The sequence below is a fragment of the Siniperca chuatsi genome, linkage group LG17 (assembly GCF_020085105.1).
Source record: "Siniperca chuatsi isolate FFG_IHB_CAS linkage group LG17, ASM2008510v1, whole genome shotgun sequence".
NCBI classification, from domain to species: domain Eukaryota; kingdom Metazoa; phylum Chordata; class Actinopteri; order Centrarchiformes; family Sinipercidae; genus Siniperca; species Siniperca chuatsi.
The window spans coordinates 27,490,816-27,514,338 of record NC_058058.1 but is presented as its reverse complement, the minus strand read 5'-3'; the positions used below and the strand labels follow the sequence as shown (position 1 = coordinate 27,514,338).

The 23,523-nt window shown below is 41.8% G+C and overlaps 1 protein-coding gene across 1 annotated transcript in view; it reads left to right on the top strand.

Annotated features, from left to right (window-relative positions):
- vars2 (valyl-tRNA synthetase 2, mitochondrial) overlaps positions 1 to 23,523 on the top strand; it is a 92,088-nt gene that overhangs the window by 50,209 nt on the left and 18,356 nt on the right. The window contains 18 exon segments of the mRNA XM_044172331.1: positions 2,131 to 2,239; positions 2,345 to 2,433; positions 6,461 to 6,551; positions 6,750 to 6,877; positions 7,102 to 7,205; positions 8,711 to 8,792; positions 10,574 to 10,650; positions 10,838 to 10,925; positions 11,296 to 11,389; positions 16,064 to 16,134; positions 16,219 to 16,276; positions 16,279 to 16,343; positions 16,459 to 16,563; positions 18,612 to 18,680; positions 18,776 to 18,854; positions 19,850 to 19,980; positions 20,871 to 21,023; positions 21,353 to 21,604. Of these exon segments, the coding sequence (XP_044028266.1) occupies positions 2,131 to 2,239; positions 2,345 to 2,433; positions 6,461 to 6,551; positions 6,750 to 6,877; positions 7,102 to 7,205; positions 8,711 to 8,792; positions 10,574 to 10,650; positions 10,838 to 10,925; positions 11,296 to 11,389; positions 16,064 to 16,134; positions 16,219 to 16,276; positions 16,279 to 16,343; positions 16,459 to 16,563; positions 18,612 to 18,680; positions 18,776 to 18,854; positions 19,850 to 19,980; positions 20,871 to 21,023; positions 21,353 to 21,604 (1,845 nt within the window).

Sequence of the window (23,523 nt, the reverse complement as noted above, 5' to 3'; positions counted from 1 at the left end):
ATGATCATCAAGTATTTTCAGATTTTAAATGTATTTAAAATGTAAATATTTACCTAATGTCTTATACGATAACGTTACATGAAATACCACAGCACAAAGTAACCTAAATCTATAGCTAATGTATAGCTATATGTTGCAAAATGAATTCATTACTCTATCACATAGGAGATAGTCTCACTCCACTTGACCATGAAATACAGTGGTGTGAAAAAGTGTTTGCCCCCTTCCTAATTTCTTATTTTTTTGCATGTTTGTCACACTTAAATGTTTCAGATCATCAAACAAATTTAAATATTAGTCAAAGATAACACAAGTAAACACAAAATGCAGTTTTTAAATGAAGGTTGTTATTATTAAGGGAAAACAAAATCCAAACCTACATGGCCCTGTGTGAAATAGTGATTGCCCGCCCGTTAAAACATAACTGTGGTTTATCACAGCTGAGTTAAATTTCTTTAGCCACACCCAGGTCTGATTACTGCCACACCTGTTCTCAATCAAGAAATCACTTAAATAGGACCTGCCTGACAAAATGAAGTAGACCAAAAGATCTTCAAAAGCTAGACATCATGCCGAGATCCAAAGAAATTCAGGAACAAATGAGAAAGAAAGTAATTGAGATCTATCAGTCTGAAAAAGGTTATAAAGCCATTTCTAAAGCTTTGGGACTCCAGCGAACCACAGTGAGAGCCATTATCCACAAAAGGCAAAAACATGGAACAGTGGTGAACCTTCCCAGGAGTGGCCGGCCGACCAAAATTACCCCAAGAGCACAGCAACGACTCACCCAGGAGGTCACAAAAGACCCCACAACAACATCCGAAGAACTGCAGGCCTCACTTGCCTCAGTTAAGGTCAGTGTTCAGGACTCCACCATAAGAAAGAGACTAGGCAAAAATGTCCTGCATGGCAGAGTTCCAAGATGAAAACCACTGCTGAGCAAAATAACATTAAGGCTCGTCTCATTTTTGCCAGAAAACATCTTGATGAAAATACTCTGTGGACTGACGAGACAAAAGTTTAACTTTTTGGAAGGTGTGTGTCCCATTATATCTGCCGTAAAAGTAACACCGCATTTCAGAAAAAGAACATCATACCAACAGTAAAATACTCAAGCTGAAGCGAACTTGGGTTCTGCAGCAGGACAATGATCCAAAACACACCAGCAAGTCCACCTCTGAATGGCTAAAGAAGAACAAAATGAAGACTTTGGAGTGGCCTAGTCAAAGTCCTGACCTGAATCCTATTGAGATGCTGTGGCATGACCTTAAAAAGGCAGTTCATGCTCAAAATAAGCTTCAATAAGCTACACTTAACTCGACAGTACATGCACCACTACTTATTACTTATATTATTACATTGTATTATTATACTGGATTATCATCATCAACCGGTAAACCCACTTGGTACTTCACACTTATTTTATCTTATACTTATACCCACCTGGTACTTAATTTATTTTCTGACCTGCTTTTATAGTGTTTTTATAGTGTGTTGTATTATATTTTTTGCTAGTACTTTCCTGTGTGCACTGACATAAAGGCGAGCTGCTGTAACAAAGAGTTTCCCTTCGGGATCAATAAAGTATTTCTGATTCTGATTCTGAAAGCCCTCCAATGTGGCTGAATTACAACAATTCTGCAAAGATAAGTGGGCCAAAATTCCTCCACAGCGCTGTAAAAGTTATCGCAAATGCTTGATTGCAGTTGTTGCTGCTAAGGGTGGCCCAACCAGTTATTAGGTTTAGGGGGCAATCACTTTTTCACACAGGGCCATGTAGGTTTGGGTTTTGTTTTCCCTTAATAATAACAACCTTCATTTAAAAACTGCATTTTGTGTTTACTTGTGTTATCTTTGACTAATTTGTTTGATGATCTGAAACATTTAAGTGTGACAAACATGCAAAAAAATAAGAAATCAGGAAGGGGGCAAACACTTTTTCACATCATTGTATGATGTTCACACACTGACACAGCCCTTAGCATTTACCTAATTTTGTCCACTTATTTTTTGTCCACTAATGATCCTCATTAATTTTGTTCTCTATTCCTTTGCTGTAATAACAAAAACTTTACACTTGTAGAGAATCGTATATGTATGTCAACTTTAAAGTTGTGGATTTGTCGTCAGGTTGACTCAAAGGAGCTGTCTGGGCAGACCATGTTGTTTGTTCCTGGTTATGAAAATAAGGTGGAGTTTGGGACAATGCTTACCTTTGCGTACCCTATAGAAGGCCATGGTGAGTATTTGTGACCGTCTAGAAACATTATACATATTATTCTTGGGCTTGTTCTCTTTTATGTTTTATTATGATTTCCCTTTTTCCCTTTTCCCTGTATTTTAGATGGAGAGGTAGCAGTGTCCACCACCCGTCCTGAGACTATGCTGGGAGATGTGGCTGTAGCTGTTCACCCTGATGATCCTCGATATCAGGCTAGTGCCAATTTTTGATGGAAGTTTTAATGAGGGTGAGGCAGTCTTGGAATGTCCCTGAATTTAGACAGTTGTACACCTAGTTAGGGAATTTGAATATTGATAAATCAGGCAATATCACGGAATTGTTTAAGTGAACTTCACAGGAATATGGCAAAAATATATTTTCCAGTTTGTTTTACATATTTATTGCATCAGGCTTTTCTGCCAAAATGAACCCAACTGTTTACATTAAGCAGAAAAAAACAAGAGCTTCATAGAAGCATGCTAAAACATGTGTGTTGTTTGGTTTTGCTTTAGAAACATGAAAAGTAGTGTGACTTAAAACTAGAGAAACGATGATATATAGAAGTTAATGTTTTCACCACTAGCTAATCTGGAAAACACAGTACTCTGACCAGTGGTGGGTGTGTAAACTGCACTCTGATCAAAATAGGTCAAATATGGACCCATCAATACTCAACTAAACTACAGGATACTGTACCAGGGTAATTATTCTCTTTCTCCACATTGCTTTGGATTCACCAAACCAGTTTTTAACTCTTTGAATTGGAACTATCCAAACAATACACTTCTTCTACAGGATGAGAAAGTATTCAGTGCTTTGCCTTGTCAAAGTAAATGTTGCTGTTTCTAGTTTTCAAAATTCCTTGGTTATGTGTTCTAATTAACTCTTTATATATCTGGGGTTTTTTGTCTTGTTGAAATGATCAAAAGTAAAGGTATGTGTTATACATAAAACAGACAATAAATCAGAATGACAACAGTACATCTCTAAGAAGTTCAAAGGGCGATAAGCAGCAACATTTCTGATGACCTTACTTTGATAGGGCCAAGTGGAAAATGCTTCCTAACTTTTAGAATGTGAATAGTTACCTCAAAGGATAATTCCTATACTATACTGTTACTCTCTGGGAACACTGTGACATCACTAAGACAAATTACAAGTCCAACAGCAGTCAAGACGATAAGCCAGATTGGAAACAAACCTCCAGGTTAGTCAAACTTAACTGGAAGAGAAAACAAAGGTGAACGGTAAAATTATTACCCAAACTGTCTATTGTAAACATCCATCACAGTTTACAGACTCTCTTCCTGCTTCATCTTTGACCTACTGTACTTACCTTAGTTGTGCGCACACAATTTTCCTATTCAATGAGGGATTCTTAGCAACATTTCAGGTGTGTTTCTCTTTTAGTTGAATCTTTAACAATGTGTTTGATTTTAAGAGCTCATCATGTGTTTCTTTTATGTAAAATCTTAACCGGAAAAGTCAGATAAATGTAGTGGAGTAAAATGGACAATATTTGCTTTTGAACTGCAGTGGCATAGAAGTATAAAGTAGCATTAAATGGAAACACTGAATGAATATAAGTACAAGAACCTCAAAATTGTATTTCCGTACAGTTCTTGGGTAAATGTACTTAGTTTCACCACCACTGATCAAAGTATATGTAATTTTATATCGCAATAATTATGATGGTGATGGCGGCTCATGCAGATGCGGACGCCAGTAGCTCCTTCAAACTTCGCTACATTTTTAAGACTCAGGCTAACACAGCAATGGGAAATCAGAGACTGTTGCGCCCACATCTTTACAGAGACCTGGCTCCACCACAACATCCCGGATTAAGCTATTGCACTCCATGGGCGGACAATGTTCCACGCCATCTTGGGCTGGGTATGGAAAAAATGTATGATACCAGTACCAATACCAGTATCCTTAAAGTGATACTGATACGAATAAAGTACTTCATTCGATAACCATCATGTGAATGGAAGCATTCAGTTGGGTAAAATGCCACCACTCTTCCCAATACAATGTTGCCAGATGAGCTTAATGCCGTATTCAGACCAAATCAGGCATTGCGGTGATTAGCCACAGGGTTGTGTGGTGGTGTGTTGGGGGTGGGTGTATTTATTTGTGCTTTAGAATGTAACCACTGTGAAACAATCAGAAAATAATGTTTTATTTCTCTGATATACCGGCTTTCTCGTTAACAGCGCTCACTCTCCTCATTCACTCTCTAGGTCGCTCAACCACCGCTGTCTCTCTGTCTTTCTCTCTCAAACAAATGAACACAAACCAAAGGAAGCTTCTTGGTATCGCTATTTTTCAGCATAGACTGCAAGCCAGACACAGACGTCGTGTACGGGTGTATGAAATAAACCAAGCAAGTATCATAGTTTGAACTCCACCTGGATAGCGCCTGGTTTCAGTGATATTTCAGGCTGACTGTGGAGCAGTTTGACTGGTCTGAGAATGATTGCGTTTCTCCAAAAGTTGATTCTATTTCAACTTTTACGCCGCAGGTCGCTAGGTTTACCACTCAAATGAATGGGAGGACTGGTGTTGCCGCAGCATCTGATTTTGATGAATCAGCTCTAACACCTTTTTTGCTTGGATTGGTGGTCACACCTCCACTCTAGTGCTGAACACTGGAGCCCCCCTGGGCTGTGTGCTCAGCCCCCTCCTGTTCACAATTGCAATTCCCGATATGGAGAGAACTCTGCTGTGAAGTTTGCAACACCACCATCATCTGTTGAATTTCAAAAATGATGAGAATTCATATCGCGAGGAAATTAACAATCTTGCAGGGTGGTGCACAGAAAACAACCTACTGCTCAACGTCAGCAAAACCATGATCGTTGTTTTAATAAAAAGGAGGCAAAGACACACACCCCTGTCTACATCAGTGGAGCTGAGGTGGAGCAGGTGAACAGTTTTAGGTTCCTGGGAATCCAAAGGATACTAACAGACAGTACCCACTCAGCCACAGTCTGTTCACCCTGCAAGACATACAGAAGTATCCGCCGTCGTAACACGAGACTACAGAGCAGCTTCTTCCCTCAGGTTGTGAGACTCCTCAACTCATCCTCTGCACTCCACCATATGTAAATGACATGGAACTTTACACTGACATTATACATACGATACAGTTGTGGTCAAAAGTTTACATACACTTGTAAAGAACATGTATGTCATGACAGGTTGAGTTCCCAATAATTACTACAACTCAATTTTTTGTGATGGAATCACTGGAGCACATACTTCTTTGTCACAAAAAACTGTCATGAAATTTGCTTAATTTATGACTTTATTATAGGTCTTCTGAAAATGTGACCAAAACTACTGGGTCAAAAATATACATACAGCAACTTCAACGATCGATTGTGGTGATGTAGAAAGTTGTATCAATCAAATTTGCTTTGTGACATGACCTCTTTAACTTCTCATGAGTGCTTCTGATTGTCTACAGCTGGTGACTGGTGTCTGAGTCCATTTAAATAGGGCTCGTTGGATACACTCATTAGACTCAACCATAAACGCTATGATGGGCAAGTCTAAGGAGCTCAGCATGGATCTGAAGAAGCAGATCATTGACTTGAACAAGTCAGGAAAGTCACTTGGAGCCATCTCAAAGCAGTTACAGGTCCCAAGATCCACTGTGCAAACAATTGTTTATAAGTATATAGTGCATGGCACAGTTGTGTCACTGCCACGATCAGGAAGAACTGCTGCTGAGAGAAAATTGGTCAGGATGGTCAGGAGTCGACCAAGAACCACCAAAAAGTAGGTCTGCGATGAATTAGAAGCTGCTGGAACACAGGTGTCAGTGTCCACAGTTAAGCGTGTTTTACATTGCCATGGGCTGAGAGGCTGCTGTGCAAGAAGGAAGCCCTTGGTCCAGAAGCGGCACCTTAAGGCTCAACTGAAGTTTGCTGCTGATCACATGGACAAAGAAAAGGCCTTCTTGAGGAAAGTTCTGTGGTCAGATGAAACAAAAACCGAGTTATTTGGCCACAATGACCAGACATATGTTTGGAGGAGAATTAAGCAATATAAATTGTATAGACGTTGATACATTTCTATTGTCTCATGGTATATATCATTATATCTCCCAACCCTGCAAGATCCAAATGCAGACCAGATCTGAATAGTGGAAACAAATGATAAATGAATACAACATGACATTTGTTAAGATAGCTGTGCTCATATCTTTCTACTTTGTCCACTTTGTTCCAGGCTGTTCATGGAAAGCAGTGCAGACACCCCTTCACCAACAGACTCCTGCCCATCATCACTGATTCAATGGTGGACATGGAGCTAGGAACTGGTGAAAACAACACTACTTTCTGAACCCCACTCTGACACAGTCTCATCAAAAACTGAACATCAAGCCTCACAGCTTGTTTATTGCAGAGAAAATGTGTGGATTTTTAAGCTGTTCCTGTTATTTTGTGCACTCCCGGACATGCTGAGTCAATATTATCTTAGCTTGTGTTGATCAGTTCCCTGTGTTTGTGTTATGTAGGTGCTGTGAAAGTGACTCCTTCCCATGACCACACTGACTTCCTGCTGTCACAGAGACACTCACTGCCTCACCTCACTGTGATTGGAGGAGATGGGACCATGACGCCCCCCTGTGGACAGTGGCTGGAGGTGCATGAACACCATTATCATTATATGTAAACTTTGTATTACTACATGAAGTGTTGGAAGAGATATGATTCATCTGTATATGTCATCTGTCTCATGTTGCAATTGACAAAATACTGGGCCTTGTAAAACACTGTTGGAACTGTGGTCAGTGATAGAAAAAGCAGGTTGGATGTAATTTCATCCCAGCTATTGTAATCATTTTGTGTCACTTTGTCTCTTTTAAGGGAGTGAAACGTTTTGATGCCAGACAGCTTGTTGTGGATGCCTTGGTTGAGAAGAAGCTGTTCAGAGGAAAGAAGAGTCACGCCATGACTTTACCCATCTGCAGGTAGATGAACACACAGAGATTCTGACTTTCTGTTTGTGCATTTATGTCTGCTCCTGTTGATACAAAGGTTTTTTTCAACAGTTATTTTTTTATCTTATAGCACAAACAAGCTTCTTCACAAACGGCAGCACAGGGTCATTTTTAAAAAATGAACTTCAATACACAGAAAAATATGAACAATAACTGTACACCACACAGCCCCCAGTCTGTAAGTTTGCAGCATTTTTTCTTATAAGTAACATCTAGAAACGACTGATAACACCGCAAAGGTGTGTATTCTCCTGTTTGTGGGCTAATGCAGGTGTGTAATGAATATTCCACCCGCTTTGTTCAACTCTGACTGCTGCAGTACCACATGTAACAGACAACTGCGCTTTGATGACTTTTTTACCCTGGGTTTCGCCTCTCAGGATACATACAGGTTGACCTACCTTGTTGGTTAAAGGTTGTTGGGGCTGTATGAAGCCTGAAAGGAATACCTGCAGACACAGGTACTACCACCTTTAATATGTATTTTTAGTTAAAGTTAATATTATCCAAATAGACACTTGAATAGAACATAAATCAAGGATAAGGCAGTAAAGCACAGAGCTCCTTGAGATTCAAATACAACATTCCCAACATCATCTCTTTCAAAGAAATTACATGATTTTAAGTAGGGTTAGTGCATTAACAATACATAAACAGTTTACATAGAATTTAAATTTTCATTTTTTTAATTATACTACCATTAATATGGAAAACACAATAAACAATATCATCAGAATCATGTGTTTGGTCGTGTGCATGTGCGTGTGTATCTGTCCTCAGCTAATCGCATACTACTGGACCCATCAGCCTTTTTTTGTGCACATTTATGACTGTCTTTGTTATGACAACTTGACATTGGGCTGAGTCAGCTAATAGGACGGCTGGCTGCACGGCCAATCGAGCTAACTGGCTAACGGCAGCTAACAGTTGCAGTTATAATAATAATAATGGATTACTTACATTTATATAATGTTAGTGCTTTATCTTGATACCCAAAGTGCTTCACAGTGAAGGAGGTAAGCTCACCTCAACCACCTCGAATTTGGTTGTTAGCTAACGTTACTTTAGCAACAAGTAAAGTTATCTGTTCATCAGGAAACTCTGTAAATTTCCTTGGTACTGTACTCTGTTGTGAAGCTGGCCTTATAACATTTAATGACATCTTGAGAAATCCAAATGGTTCCACTTTACTTGAGGTCAAAGGAATTATTCATGACAAAATTATAATGGTCTCATGACAGCCAATGTCAAAATCAACCACCTATGACAATATAATGTAATGTTAACACATAAAGCTAAATAGTTTCTTTAAGGTTGATAATTAGGCCTGCTATGTCATGTGTCACAATAAGCTTCTTCTTGCTTTCTTTCATCTTCCTGAAACAAGACAATAGAGGCTGCACTGTAATGTTTTTTATATATTTGTGGTTTCTCTCATCCCCATGTCTTTGTTCCCTCCTTCCTCCCTGTCTCAGCCGCTCAGGAGATGTCATTGAACCTCTTCTAAAGAAGCAGTGGTTTGTCTGCTGTGATGAAATGGCTAAAAAAGCTATACAGGTGAGTTGGTGGCTGTGAGATGTTGATATTTAGGTCAACCTTTATGTATTAAAGGTTTGTAGTTGCATCACATGTTTTCAACTCACCATGTCAGGCTCCATCATGTAAACATAGTGAACAATAAAGGAGTAGTACCATAAACAAGTACCATAAACCTTAAATTAAACGCCAAGGAAATGGCGTTTGAAAGTTTGTAGTCCCTTCATGCTATACACATAGAACATAACAGATTTTTAAATTCATATTAAAATAGGGCAACATATAAAATAAAATAAAATGAAATAAAACAATATACAGTTATTTATATAGTTACATATATACATAGCCTACATATATACACCCAGGAAATTATTCTGCAGCACATTTTTTGAATTTGCATCTGGAATGTAAACAGCAGATAGAGATGATTCCCAATGCTTGGCCAGATCTGAGTCCCATTTCGTCCCGACCGGACATTAGGCAGGAGCAGCCTTAAGTCAAAGCTGGGCCAGCATGGCTCCTATCCCAGCTGCCTTTCCTCTCCTCCTGGGCGATCACGGCAGCCGCCATGGTGTCTGTCTGGTCCGGTTGATTTGGCTCAAGGTCCGCTGCTCTTTAATCCAAACCCCAGCTTCCTTTTCCGATGACAACAATGATGTATTACTGTCATAGGTAATATGTGTTTCAGCAATAAAGCCGAAAAATAAAATAACAGATGAAAAGCAAGAATGTAGTTTGAAGGAGCTACAGGCTGCAGCATCTACATGCACAGCCGCTGCCATAGTCAAAATCTTCTGATCCAGTCCATTTGAACAATTTTGCCATAGCCCATTAAATCAAATCCAATCAGACATAATTCAGTGATGTTTCAGCAATAAAGCCGGGGGGGAAAAACAGATTAAAACAAAAATGTAGCGAAGTTTGAAGGAGCTACCGGCTGCTGTATCTTCACGCGCAGCTGTTGCCATAGCATAGACGCCGGGTCTGGTTTTTATAGAAGTTCTTTGGATGTATAAAATCTTTGCCCGCTTGAACTAGTTCAAAGCAGCTTAGATCACGCGTACAAATATAAATGTTTAAACTTTTGTCCATATGGATATGCAACATTTCGTTTGATCAGCTGGATTGTCCACAATTCAATCGTTTCTGTTTATTTTACGGAGGCCATGAGAACCAAAGTATAATTCATTCAGATTTACCAACATGGTAAAAAAGAGAGATGAAAAAAAAGGGGTGACTCCCTGCCTTTGAAGTGGTCATAAAGTCCGAATATGTGTCCATTCTTCTGTTTTTATTCCTTTAGTCCGTAAGGATCCACCATTCAAAAGAATCGAAACGTTTTTTCATAAAAATTAATGAAATAACTATGGTAACCTTTGTCTTTCATCCTTTCTAAGGTAGGCTACTGATATTTTGATAAGGGTCTCTCTCTCTCTCTCTCTCTCTCTCTCTCTCTCTCTCTCTGTACATGAGGTTGGCCTAGATGCACTGTCTCTCGGAGCTAGATCAAATTAATGATTTGTAATTGATATGTTATTCGATAGCCTAATTTTTATACAAGTAATATTCATACCGATTTAAATAAACAATTTGATCTTTCCCATCTTTGCTGTGCAAGAGTTTTGTACGAAAGGAAGTCCCATATAGACGCCTGTCACAAATATAGGCAGGTTGACTTCTGTGATTGAAGCAAATAAAAGCTCTGGCTATTAATTGAAGTTTTATGAGAATGTCATCTCATCCTTGAACTCCTTTAAAACATTTATTAAACACTCAAATGTGACTATTTCTTTCCCTGTCAGGCTGTGGAGGACGGACAGCTGGAAATCATCCCTCATTTCTACACCAAGACATGGAAGAACTGGCTGTCCAACATCAGGTAAACTGTCCTGACCTTTCACTTGTACAAAATTCTTGTATTTGAACAGTTGTGTGAGGAGGAACAATGGTGGTGTGTGTCGTTGTTACTGTTTTGACATGTGTGTGAAATGACACCACTCTGATGATGAATGAGCTCTTGTTTCAACATATGGGTTGCCAACAATGTACCTCTGTTTGCTTCACAGCGATTGGTGCATTTCTAGACAGCTTTGGTGGGGTCATCAGATCCCTGCTTACCAAGTGGAGCTTCCTAATTCTACTGACAAACAAGAGGTTGTGTCTGTGGATATTTGTGTGTTTTAAGAATAATACTACTGTGAAATGTTATGTTGTCCCTGTGTAGGTTTTGCCCTTTCATCCATTGCAACCCTGAATGGATGACTAGAAATGGATGAGTGGTTGGATTAATGGGTTAACTAGCTGATTTACTCACCCACATTGTATACCAATGTCAGTCTGTCCCAGAGTGTGGTTTCACTCTGTGTGTGTGTGTGTGTGTGTGTGTGTGTTTCATGTTCTTATATCCCGGTGGGGACTAACCTGAATGCACACTAACCCATGGGGTCTTATGTCATTATGCCAATGACTGTCCCCCACGGGGATAGTCAAAAACAAACGTGTGTGTGTGTGTTGTTTGTGGTAGGAGCAGTGGGTTTGGGGACAGAGCGAGGACGAGGCCCGACAGAGAGCTGCTGTCAAATATGGAGTGAAGCCAGAAGCCATCACTTTGACTCAGGGTGACTCACCTCTGCCTTACCCCTTAACTTGCTGCTGTATCAGCTGATGAAAACCTTACTCTACATTATCCATCACATTCACAAAGGGGAAAGCTCATTTATCCACTGATATCCACCGTGTTTTTTTTTACATTTTTACAACAGTGTTAGCTATTCCTGCTAACACTGTTCAAATTCAAATTTGATTACTAATTTACAGTATGTAAGCATGATGTATGGCAAAATTTTTTATTGAACTTTTACAATAAAATTTTCATAGTCAGGTTTGAAAATGCATAATTACTGGCAAAATGAAAATGTCAATTAAAAACTCCATTGACAAATCCTCTTAAGTGTACTCCTAAACGTAAACGTAACACTGCCGCAGTGACAATAAAATAAAATTTTAAATGGCCTTTTAATTTTCAAATAGACAAACACTTTGTAAACTAAACTTCTGTCTTGATTTTATCCCTATCTAATGAAATATAAGTGGCCTTTTTCATGGTCATTTTCATTATGGTCACTTTCATAATGGTTGACTTTGACAGATTTGACAAAATTGAGCTAGAATGAAGCAACTATGAGTGTGACATTTGTTCATTTAAAATGAATAATTTTTTTTAAACATAAAAGGGCATATTGTCCATCCATCCATCCATCTTCTTCCGCTTATCCGGGCCGGGTCACGGGGCAGCAGTCTAAGCAGGGACTCCCAGACTTCCTTCGCCCCAGACACTTCCTCCAGCTCCTCCGGGGATCCCGAGGCGTTCCCAGGCCAGCCGAGAGACATAGTCCCTCCAGCGTGTCCTGGGTCTTCCCGGGGCCGCCTCGGTGGGACATGCCCAGAACACCTCCCGAGGAGGCGTCCAGGAGGCATCCGGATCAGATGCCCTAGCCACCTCAGCTGGCTCCTCTCGACGTGGAGGAGCAGCGGCTCTACTCGAGCTCCCCGTGTGACTGAGCTCCTCACCCTATCTCTAAGGGCGCCCAGCCACTCGGCGGAGGAAGCCCATTTCGGCCGCTTGTATCCGCGATCTTGTCCTTTCGGTCACTACCCAAAGCTCATGACCATAGGTGAGGGCAGGAGCGTGGATTGACCGGTAAATCGAGAGCTTTGTCTTTCGACTCAGCTCCTTCTTTACCACAACGGTCCGATACAGCGCCCGCATCACTGCAGGCGCTGCACCGATCCGCCTGTCAATCTCACGCTCCATCCGTCCCTCACTCGTGAACAAGACCCCAAGATACTTAAACTCCTCCACTTGGGGCAAGGACTCCCCACCCACGCGAAGAGAGCAAACCACCTTTTTCCGGTCAAGAACCATGGCCTCAGATTTGGAAGAGCTGATTCTCATCCCAGCTGCTTCACACTCGGCTGCAAACCGTCCCAGTGCATGCTGCAGGTCCCGGTTTGAAGAAGCCATCAGAACGACATCATCTGCAAACAGCAGAGATGAGATCCTGTGGTTCCCAAACGGACACCCTCCGGCCCCTGACTGCGCCTAGAAATTCTGTCCATATAAATTATGAACAGAACCGGTGACAAAGGGCAGCCCTGGCGGAGTCCAACATGTACCGGGAACAGGTCTGACTTACTGCCGGCAATGCGAACACAGCTCCTGCTCCGGTTATACAGGGACCGGACAGCCCTTAGCAAAGGGCCCCGGACCCCATACTCCCAGAGCACTCCCCACAAAGCCCGGGCACACGGTCGAATGCCTTCTCCAGATCCACAAAGCACATGTGGACTGGTTGGGCAAACTCCCATGAACCCTCGAGCACCCGATGGAGAGTATAGAGCTGGTCCAGTGTTCCACGACCGGGACGAAAACCACTCTGCTCCTCCTGAATCCGAGGTTCGACTATCGGACAATTCTCCTCTCCAGTACCCTGGAATAGACCTTACCGGGAGGCTGAGAAGTGTGATCCCTCTGTGATTGGAACACACCCTCCGGTCCCCCTTCTTATACAGAGGACCACCACCCCGGTCTGCCAGTCCAGAGGCACTGTCCCAGACCGCCACGCGATGTTGCAGAGACGTGTCAGCCAAGACAGTCCCACAACATCCAGAGACTTAAGATACTCAGGACGGATCTCATCCACCCCGAAGCCTTGCCACCAAGGAGCTTGCCAACAACCTCAGTGACTTCGGCCAGGGTGATGGATGAGTCCGCCTCCGGTCCCCAGCCTCCGCTTCCTCTTCGGAAGAGGCGTGACAGCGGGATTGAGGAGATCCTCAAAGTATTCCTTCCACCGTCCGACAACATCCCCAGTCGAGGTCAACAGCTCTCCACCCGCACCGCACAAGGTGTTGGTGAAGCACTGCTTCCCCCTCCTGAGCCGTCGGACGGTTTGCCAGAATTTCTTTGAGGCCGACCGATAGTCCTCCTCCATGGCCTCTCCGAACCTCTCCCAGTCCTGAGTTTTTGCCTCTGTGACCGCACGGGCTGCAGCACGCTTAGCCTGCGGTACCTGTCAGCTGCCTCGGGAGTCCCACGAGCCAACAAGGCCCGATAGGACTCCTTCTTCAGCCTGACGGCATCCCTTACTTCCGGCGCCCACCACCGTGTTCGGGGATTGCCGCCGCGACAGGCACCAGAAACCTTGCGACCACAGCTACGAGCCGCCGCATCGACAATGGAGGTGGAAAACATGGTCCACTCGGACTCAATGTCCCCAACCTCCCGGGATCTGGGAGAAGCTCTCCCGGAGGTGTGAGTTGTAGACCCTGCTGACAGAGGGCTCCGCCAGACGTTCCCAGCAGACCCTCACGACACGCTTGGGCTTGCCAAGTCTGTCCGGCTTCCTCCCCGCCAGCGGATCCAACTCACCACCAGGTGGTGATCGGTTGACAGCTCCGCCCCTCTCTTCACCCGAGTGTCCAAGACACGCGGCGGAGAGGTCAGATGATCACGACAACAAAGTCGATCATCGACCTCCCGCCTAGGGTGTCCTGGTGCCACATGCACTGATGGACACCCTTGTGCTTGAACATGGTGTTAGTTATGGACAAACTGTAACTAGCACAGAAGTCCAACAACTGAACACCGCTCGGGTTCAGATCAGGGGGCCGTTCCTTCCGATTACCCCTCTCCAGGTGTCACTGTCGTTGCCCACGTGGGCGTTGAAGTCCCCAGTAGAACAACGGAGTCCCGGGTGGTGCACTGTCTAGTACCCCTCCCAGGGACTCCAAGAAGGCCTGGTACTCTGCACTGCTGTTCGGCCCGTAGGCCGCCACAACAGTGAGAGACCTGTCCCCACCCGGAGGCGGAGGGACGCGACCCTCTCGCTCACTGGGGTAAACTCCAACACGTGACGGCTGAGCTGTGGGGCTATGAGCAGGCCCACACCAGCCCGCCGCCTCTCCCGCCCGGCAACGCCAGAGAAATGGAGCGTCCAGCCCCTCTCGAGGAGACGGGTTCCAGAGCCCAGGCTGTGCGTGGAGGCGAGGCCGACTATATCTAGCCGGTAACGCTCAACCTCCCGCACAAGCTCAGGCTCCTTCCCCCCAGCGAAGTGACATTCCATGTCCCTAGAGCCAGTTTCTGTGTCCGGAGATCTGGTCGCCGGCCCCTGCCTTCGACTGCCGCCCAGATCTCTCTGCACCGGCCCCTTCACGGATCCTCCCTGCGGGTGGTGGGTCCACGGGAGGACGGCCCCACGCCGCTCCTTCGGGCTGTGCCCGGCCGGGCCCCGTGGGGGAAAGGCCCGCCACCAGGCGCCGCCGTCGGGCACCCACCCGGGCCTGGCTCCAGGGTGGGCCCCGGTAGCGCCAATCCGGGCGACGTAACTGGCCTTGATTTTAAGTAATCCATAAGGGGCTTCTGAACCGCTCTTGGTCTGACCCGTCACCCTGGACCTGTTTGCCATGGGTGACCCTACCAGGGGCATACAGCCCCAGGCAACATAGCTCCCAGGGTCATTCGGGTACTCAAACCCCTCCACCACGTTAAGGTGGCGGTTCAAGGAGGAGGGCATATTGTATTTAAGATTTTTAATTTTGTCATACATCATATGTACGTAAATGGACAATTTAATTTAAATTATAATTAAGATAGAATTCAATATAATATTACATAGTACATAGTTTGGCTATGCCCTCTTCAGTGTGCAGCTTTGCACACAAACCCTTTTTTTGTACTTTTTGAATCTGACTGCTGGTAAAGCGCACCCCAGCTCTCAGCTTTTTCACTTTGATTTTTCCCCTTCTACTTCCATTAAAACATTGGCAGCCACAGACTTCCATACACTGAAAGGTTTTCAACTGTCAGATGTCCCGCTCAGTACATATGTTTTTCAGAATAACCAAATATAATCAAATAACCAAATTTAAAAATTGTTGTTTATGTTATGTATTTATCTTAAAATGAATAGCAGCTGATATATTGTTATCAGAATTTTTTAATTCTCCAATGTCAATATCAGTATCAGTAATCTGTACTTCTATTGCTGCTCCTGCTACTATTACATCTGCTGTGTTTCTACTTATGGTAATAGTACAGAAAATTAGGTAATAAGTGGTTTTAGAATCGATGGAGGCAAAACCTACTTAGGTTAAAAAACAAACAACTTGTTAAAAGCCTGCCACATTAATAGTTTTGTCATTGTAGTGCTGCTCTGGTGTAATTGGCATTTATGTAAATATACGCATGTATTTCTTTATTGCTTACGTCTGCATACTCCCTGTGTCAGACACTGATGTCCTGGATACGTGGTTCTCCTCGGGGCTGTTTCCCTTCGCCATGCTAGGCTGGCCTGAGCAGGTACTGCACTTCCTCCAGCAGAACATAGTCCTCAATAAACATACCTGTCCCTTTGTATTATAACCTCACCCTCATTTCCTACAGACCACTGACCTTCAGCGCTTCTACCCCAATTCCATTCTGGAGACAGGCAGTGACCTTATCTTTTCTGGGTGGCAAGGATGGTGATGCTGGGCACAGAGCTTACCGGAAAGCTGCCCTTTAAACAAGTACTCAGATAATGAGAAACATTAACAAAATGTATTTATGCAAACACTAATGATGAATCACAGTGTCAGCCCATCCTGTTGTTTTTCCCTTTCCTGTTCCCATAATGCCTCTCAGGTTCTACTTCACTCTCTGGTGAGAGATAAACATGGCAGGAAAATGAGTAAATCTCTGGGAAATGTCATTGACCCATTAGATGTTATACATGGAGTCTCTCTGGAGGTAGGTAGCATGTGGGCTTGGTCTAGGAGGAGGGTTAGGGTTACTGATAATGACATGCTGATATCTATCACACTGAAAGTGGTGTCAGAAATATTATAATCTGAGCACACTCCAGCAACCAAGTTAAGTATTAAAGTGGAAAGTTATGTCCATCAATATACAGTACAACTTTAAGCTATCAAAGTCAATAAAGATGCTATATGTAGGGGGGGGGTATTCCCATTTTTGAATGAGAAAAAAAACATTGTAATTTCAGCAGTGAAAGCTTTATTTATGCTAGTGCAAGAAAAACCCCACCTGTTCTGTGCTGTAAAGCAATTTTGGTCCGGTGATATTCTATATTTCTCTTATTGTCAACAATCCTGAAAAAAAAAATCCTGAAAATTTCAAAGAGGGTCATTCAAAATTCAGATATTTTTCAAAGTGAAATATTTAATTTTGTTTTTTAGCATATATTTAAATTTCAATATTAAATATTTGGTAGTGGTTAAATTTCACAATTAAGTATTCAGTTGCTTTTAAATGTTAAATTATTAAGGCTATTTCCATAAGGCCATAAAGAAGCTCTATGCATATAGACAATCAAATTATTTAATTTTAAAATGTATTTGCATAAAGTTGCAACATCACCATTCTGACGGTGACACTACCAGTCAGACAGCTGCTTGATAAACAACACAAGATCCACAAACTTTAAACAACATCCCATATTAGCTTTCTAGCTAATGTCTACTTATCTAATTTACAAGTAAAGACACACACATGTGTTATTGCACCTTAGCTTGTTGAATGAGAGACCAAACAAACAGCCACCAGGTAAAAGTGCATTGCTAATGTCAGTTTGCAGGCTAGATAGCTAATTAGCTGCAGCATTACATGGTCTTTCTGTGCCCCTGCCAGCTCAGCTTGCTTGGGCTCAGCTGCCAATCAAACATGTAACAATATAAAAACCTTTTTTCTTCCTATTAATACTAGAAAACTAGCAACAATACATTTAAGAATAACTTTGATTGAACTATGCTTTTTGACTGCAAGAATGGATGACCGTGACTTTAGCTAGACAGGTGGAAGATTCATGTTGTAGGGAATTACAATGGTTAAAGGACCACCAAACTGTGTAGGTGCAATCAATTACATTTTGGCAATCAGTATTATTATAATTTATTATTATATTATAAGTTAATAATAAATAATAACTTTAATGAATAAACTTCCTCGGGGGAACCACTCTTAATGAAGAGAAAAATGATTAACTGATTGAGTCTCATAAAATATACGAAACTATTAATTTGGAAGTGATTAATAATTAAATTAATAACTGTAAGTAAAATTACCATTAATAGCTAGTAGGTTAAGGATTTGGAGTTCAACATAGAAGAGGTTGGCAGAATTAACTCTTGTGTATCATTGAAGAAACCAGCATTATTATACACGAGCATTTATTAAGAATATAATAAACGCAAAAATACCCAATATGAAATCTAACTAAAATGCACTAAGCCACTTAGCCACAGGTAGGGTAGGGAAGTCAGAAAGTATTGAGAGATGGACTAACACATTGTTGGTTTGGGTCTGTTCATGGGATTTGTTGACAATAAGAAAAGCATTAAATAACTCCAGTGTTATTCTGGAGATTTTACTTATAGCATCTTAAAAACATCAGTTATATGCCTGAATCACTTTTTCTTCCTATTATTCTATTATGCTACAGCACAGTGTAGCTCTGTGCTACTACAACAAAGCAACAGCCAGCAAAAAGCTGCTTTTGTGATACACTGTAGGCTATTTTGGTTTTATTTTGTATAAAAGCACTGGATTGTCACACAAAATACATTTATTACTAACATAATAAGAAGTAGGAGTTGATGAAAAGTGAAGGCATCCTATATTCTCTGGGATGTGAGAAGAATAATACTGAGAACTGATGTTGTGATGTGACAGTCCAGCTGATAGTAGTAAGTAGGAAATAGTCTACTGAGACAGCCATCTTTTCTAATTCCCTCAAAAGACATTTTGTCTTTCTCCCTTGTTTTTCTTTTACCTCCTAGAGACTTCAAGAGAAAGTTAAGGAGGGGAACCTTGACCCCAGGGAGCGTCTGGTTGCCATGGAAGCACAGGTCAGCTCCCCTCTCTCCTATCTGTTTCTTTGTGGCTGACTGACCACACTCATTATTTCCACTCTTATCTGTCTGCTCCATCTGCTTCCCCACAGAGGAGAGACTTCCCCAAGGGGATCCCTCAGTGTGGGACTGATGCTCTGAGATTCGCCCTTTGCTCTCACAAGATGCAGGGTGAGTGACTCATCTTTGCTCACTTTATCTGACGAGGAAGAACATTTGTCAGCTGTGGTGGAGCTGTGTGACTGTGAAACACACAGCAAGAAAAGAAGATGCGGAGCAACTTTAACTAGATTGAGAGAGATAGATGAGTTGTGAGGGACTGCAGTTAAAAACTGACAGGACTACAGATTGATCTTCACAGATCTTTTGTCACTCACAGGTTGCCTGTTGCAGTTTGGCAGGTGATCTGCTCTGTGTCTCCTTAAAAGTACAAAGAAATGCAGCTGCACTGCGCTGCAAGAATGCAACATGTTTTCATTCTTCCATGAAATGCTCTGGTTAGTCCACTTTCCTATGCTTGTGTCTGGAAGGATTTACCCCCATGGAATAATGAATGTGTTCAGCAAATTTGATGTAATAATAAATACCATACTGGAAGTTCAGTTGAAGGAACAGATAAATGCATTTAAAGGCTTATCAGAAGCCAAAACACTGCTTAACGGTTTATAAAACTCAGAGGCATGATTTTAAAACTCTGAAAAAGTTATCACAGTGGCAACTATTTTATCTTTCATTGCGACGATCATGAGTCAAACAGTAGAAATACATCATTCACATTACAAAGTAATAATTTTAGTAATCCACCAGGAATGTGCGCTTGCACATATGTGGATAGATGGATGATTCTCTCTAAATCTCTCTCTGTCTCTCTCTCTCAATGAGATAACTTCTGTTATGAATTGGCGCCATATAAATAAAATAGAATTGAAAAACTGAAAAATTTAATGATGTGTTGCGTTGCTGAACGATAATGTCTGTTTTTGCTGGAGTCCTCTGCATTGGCACCCCTGCTGCGCCGACAGGCTGGCTCCATTCAATCAAATGAAAGGGCTGCGTTTTTTCGCATAGGGCTAACGTCGGTCTGAAACTAAATTTGATGTGCCACTAGCAGAGCAAACCATCTATTTACCTTCACACTGTGTGTTTTTTTTCTGTCTCTTTATCAGGAGAAGACATCAATCTGTCCATCTCTCAGGTCCTGAGCTGCAGACACTTCTGTAATAAAATGTGGCAGACGCTGAGGTTCACACTGGGAGTGCTAGGTGACAACACAACACCAGTGGGAACACTGGAAGAGGTACAGCAAAGAAAGCGCCCATTGGACTGTATTTTTTACAGACATTATGTATTATTATGTCTATTTCTATTCTATTAGTACTTCTTCTCCTGTGTGACGTGATAGTGAGCAGCTGTAACAAAGAGTTTCCCCTCGGGGATCAATAAAGTATTTCTGATTCTGATTTCAATTCTTATTGTTTTATGTATGTAGTTGTACTGTTGTACTGATTAAACAAACGAGATACGACATGTTAATTAAGCAAGCTTTAGAGGTATTGGTAGAGGTATTTTTTAACCTTGGACAGAGCCAGGCTACCTGTTCTTTATACTAAGCTAGGTTAACTACGTTGTACTTCGTACTTAACACACAGACATGAGATCTGACCATCTCACACTCACGCCAATTACAGTATTTCCCAAAATGTTGAAGTATTCCTTTAAGAATCATAATAGAGAATGTAGCACCCAATTGCACCCATTAGCGTAGAGCCACATACAGGTATAGCACATACTGTAGCAACTCAGGCAGCAGAAATAGAGGTTACCCTTTTTGGAATTATAGCAATACCTCCTTGAATTCCATATTGTATGCTCCCATAATTCATCACAGTCGCAGAACAGTAATTGATTGAAATTACATGACTTTAATTGGTCTGCTCGTGTTTTGAGTTATGTAATAATCAAACTGAACTGGTAAAAGAAGAATCAGTGTATCAAACAGACATTCTGGTCCCAACCAAGGATGTTGACGTTGAAATTCGACCGCGAATCAGACAAATCTACAGCGACACAATGAAGGAAGCCCAGTTGAAGCTCCACTTTGAGGTTTAGGTTCATAAGAAATGATTTTGTATATAGGAATCTGTAATGTAGGTTTAAGCTACAGTTTTTCCCTTTTCCAATTTTCAGACGACTCCTCTGAGCAGCATGGACCGGTGGATCTGCTCCAGACTCTACAGCACATTAGTACAGTGTGAGCAGGCCTTTGAAGCCTATGAGCTGCATACAGTCACATCAGCCCTGTACTCCTTCTGGGTCCACAGTCTGTGTGATGTCTACATGGTGAGGAGCATAACTTTCAAATAATGCTACCAAGTCTGTAGCATTATTTGATGTCATCAAAAAAAGGACAGATTAGAAATGAGATCATTACTTGTTTCCTGTGTATTAGCAGTAATCAACTTGTTGTAGTAATCTATTTACTGCTCAGTCTAAAAAGGAAGGGTGTTACATTTATCTGATTTATTCATGGCAAAAGGGAGGCTCTGTCGCAAGGTATCAAAGATTGATGTTAACAGATTAACCTAAATAAAGTGTGTGAGTTGAGGTGACAGTTGACAGTGGAAATGTAACCAGTGTTTGTCATTTGTTTGTGTATGTGTGTCCTGTAGGAGTATGTGAAGCCTGTGCTGGTCCAACAGGATGCGGGGGCAGTGGTCCAGACTAACACAGAGCACAGTGGCAGAGCGAGGCAGGTGGCCCGCAGTGTCCTCTATCACTGTGTGTCCACATCTCTGGCCCTGCTCTCCCCCTTCATGCCCTTCATTACTGAGGAGCTGTGGCAGAGACTCCAGCCATTCAGACCTGGAGCTGCTGCCCAGACCAGCCTGTGTTTACAGCGGTACCCCCACTCCTCTCAGCTGGTAGGACTACAACCATTAAACCTCCTCACAACCACCACAAGGGTTTTCCTTTACCAGATTTATACAATGGAAATATTTACACTGGGGTTCAACCATGTTTAAAAAACAACATAAAACAGATGCAATTTTTAGCCTATAAAAAGGGTCAGACCACACAATATACAAAAGAAGAACATATTTTCTCACTTACCTCTAGTGGAATCTAGCCATGCAGATGGTTTTGGTTTTATTTGTTCAGGTTTTCAGATAACTGCTGCCCCCCCAATAAAATGGAGGTATATGGAATTGAATTTGTTTTTCTTAAAACATTGAAAAACTACATCAGAGAATCAATATCAGTGTGACTTACCAGAAACAGTGTCCCTGTAACTCTGGATCATCCACAGACCCAGTGTTAGTTTTCGCACCAGATTTTGATTGGTTCTTTTGATTACAGTATATTAGTTTTAGTCACTTTTCAAAGACTACTCCACCTTTTTAGCAGATATATTGTCTTTTATATTCCACACATTCTTCTTCCTTGTCAAAACCTGGTGCCTACACTACCCACAATGCAACTCGACCACCAACAGTTCAGTCTGAGATTTGGGTGTGTGTTATGCTAGTAGTGGCTTCAAGCTTCTAGCCACTAGTCTCAAGCAGAGATACAAAGGTCTGGTAAGATTACTTCTTTCTAACTCCACACCCCCAGATTTTTTTTCATTTTCATTTTAAATCCAGTTGTCATTCCTAAAATCTCCCTGTTTGACACTCTCTGTGGTTCTTGCTCACTGATCTTTATTGTAGCTGCCTGTGTTGTCCTCTGCAGAGCAGCTGATCATTTAGGAGTTGTATTCACTCACCTGTTCACTACAATACTGTTCACTGTCTGTGTTTAGCTTGAGGTGAGCAGCTAATATGTTCGATAACAATAATGTAATAATATTCCTTTAGCGGACATTTTGAGGAAGATTTAGATGGTTGCCAACATTAATCCTGCACTCATTCCGATCGATATATAGCCTAAAAACACCTGAAAGTCATGTACCGTTAACATAATAATGCTACTTTAACCTTAACTTACCTTATTATAAATGTCGACGTGCTGGCCTGCTTGTTTTTGTGGTTTGTCCCAGCTATCTGGTTGCCACTTCTTGTCACATTTTCAGAGGGATGTTACTTTTTTCTTTCCACAAGTAGATAACATTTTGCAACATTACCGGCATAGATTGTTCTGCTCCTCCTACGTATCACTAGCCTGGCATCGGATTTACAGGTTGATAAGTATGTACGGTATAATACAATGTAATATTATGAGTAATAAGTAATAGTGCAATAATGAGTAATGTCAAGTTAAGTGTAGCAGATTAACCAGATTATTAGACGGTGGATATTGCACAGCAGTAATAGAAGTATGAATAAATATCAGTAAATAGGGAATATTAAACAGAGAGTATATTGCATAGGAGTATTAAACAGAGAATATTGCACAATATTTCAAGTATTGCAGTGATGTTAGAGGGAGGAGTTAAAGAGTTTGATGGCCACAGGCAGGAATGACTTCCTGTGGTGCATTTTGGGGGGATGAATCTTTCGCTGACCGAGACGGAGTAACGGCAACAGGCAGCATGCACGTTGGCGCATGCACATTTGTATCCTAATACATCCCAATGTAGCCTAATACTCTATTGAAAATTGATAAGCCCTTTAGAAATAATGAAAATGCATGTATGTCTTTTGTACAGTATTACAGTTTTACAACACTTCATTATAAACGCCTATAGCAAGCTCCTGTCTTTTGTACTTTATGGGGGAGTCGTTAGCGCGCTGCATAGGTACGTAGTGAGGGCAGAAGAACAACATTACTGAAATACAAGATGCTGCTTGAAACGGCTATAATCCATATTTTTAGGGAAAAAATGTATCAAATGACAATGTGA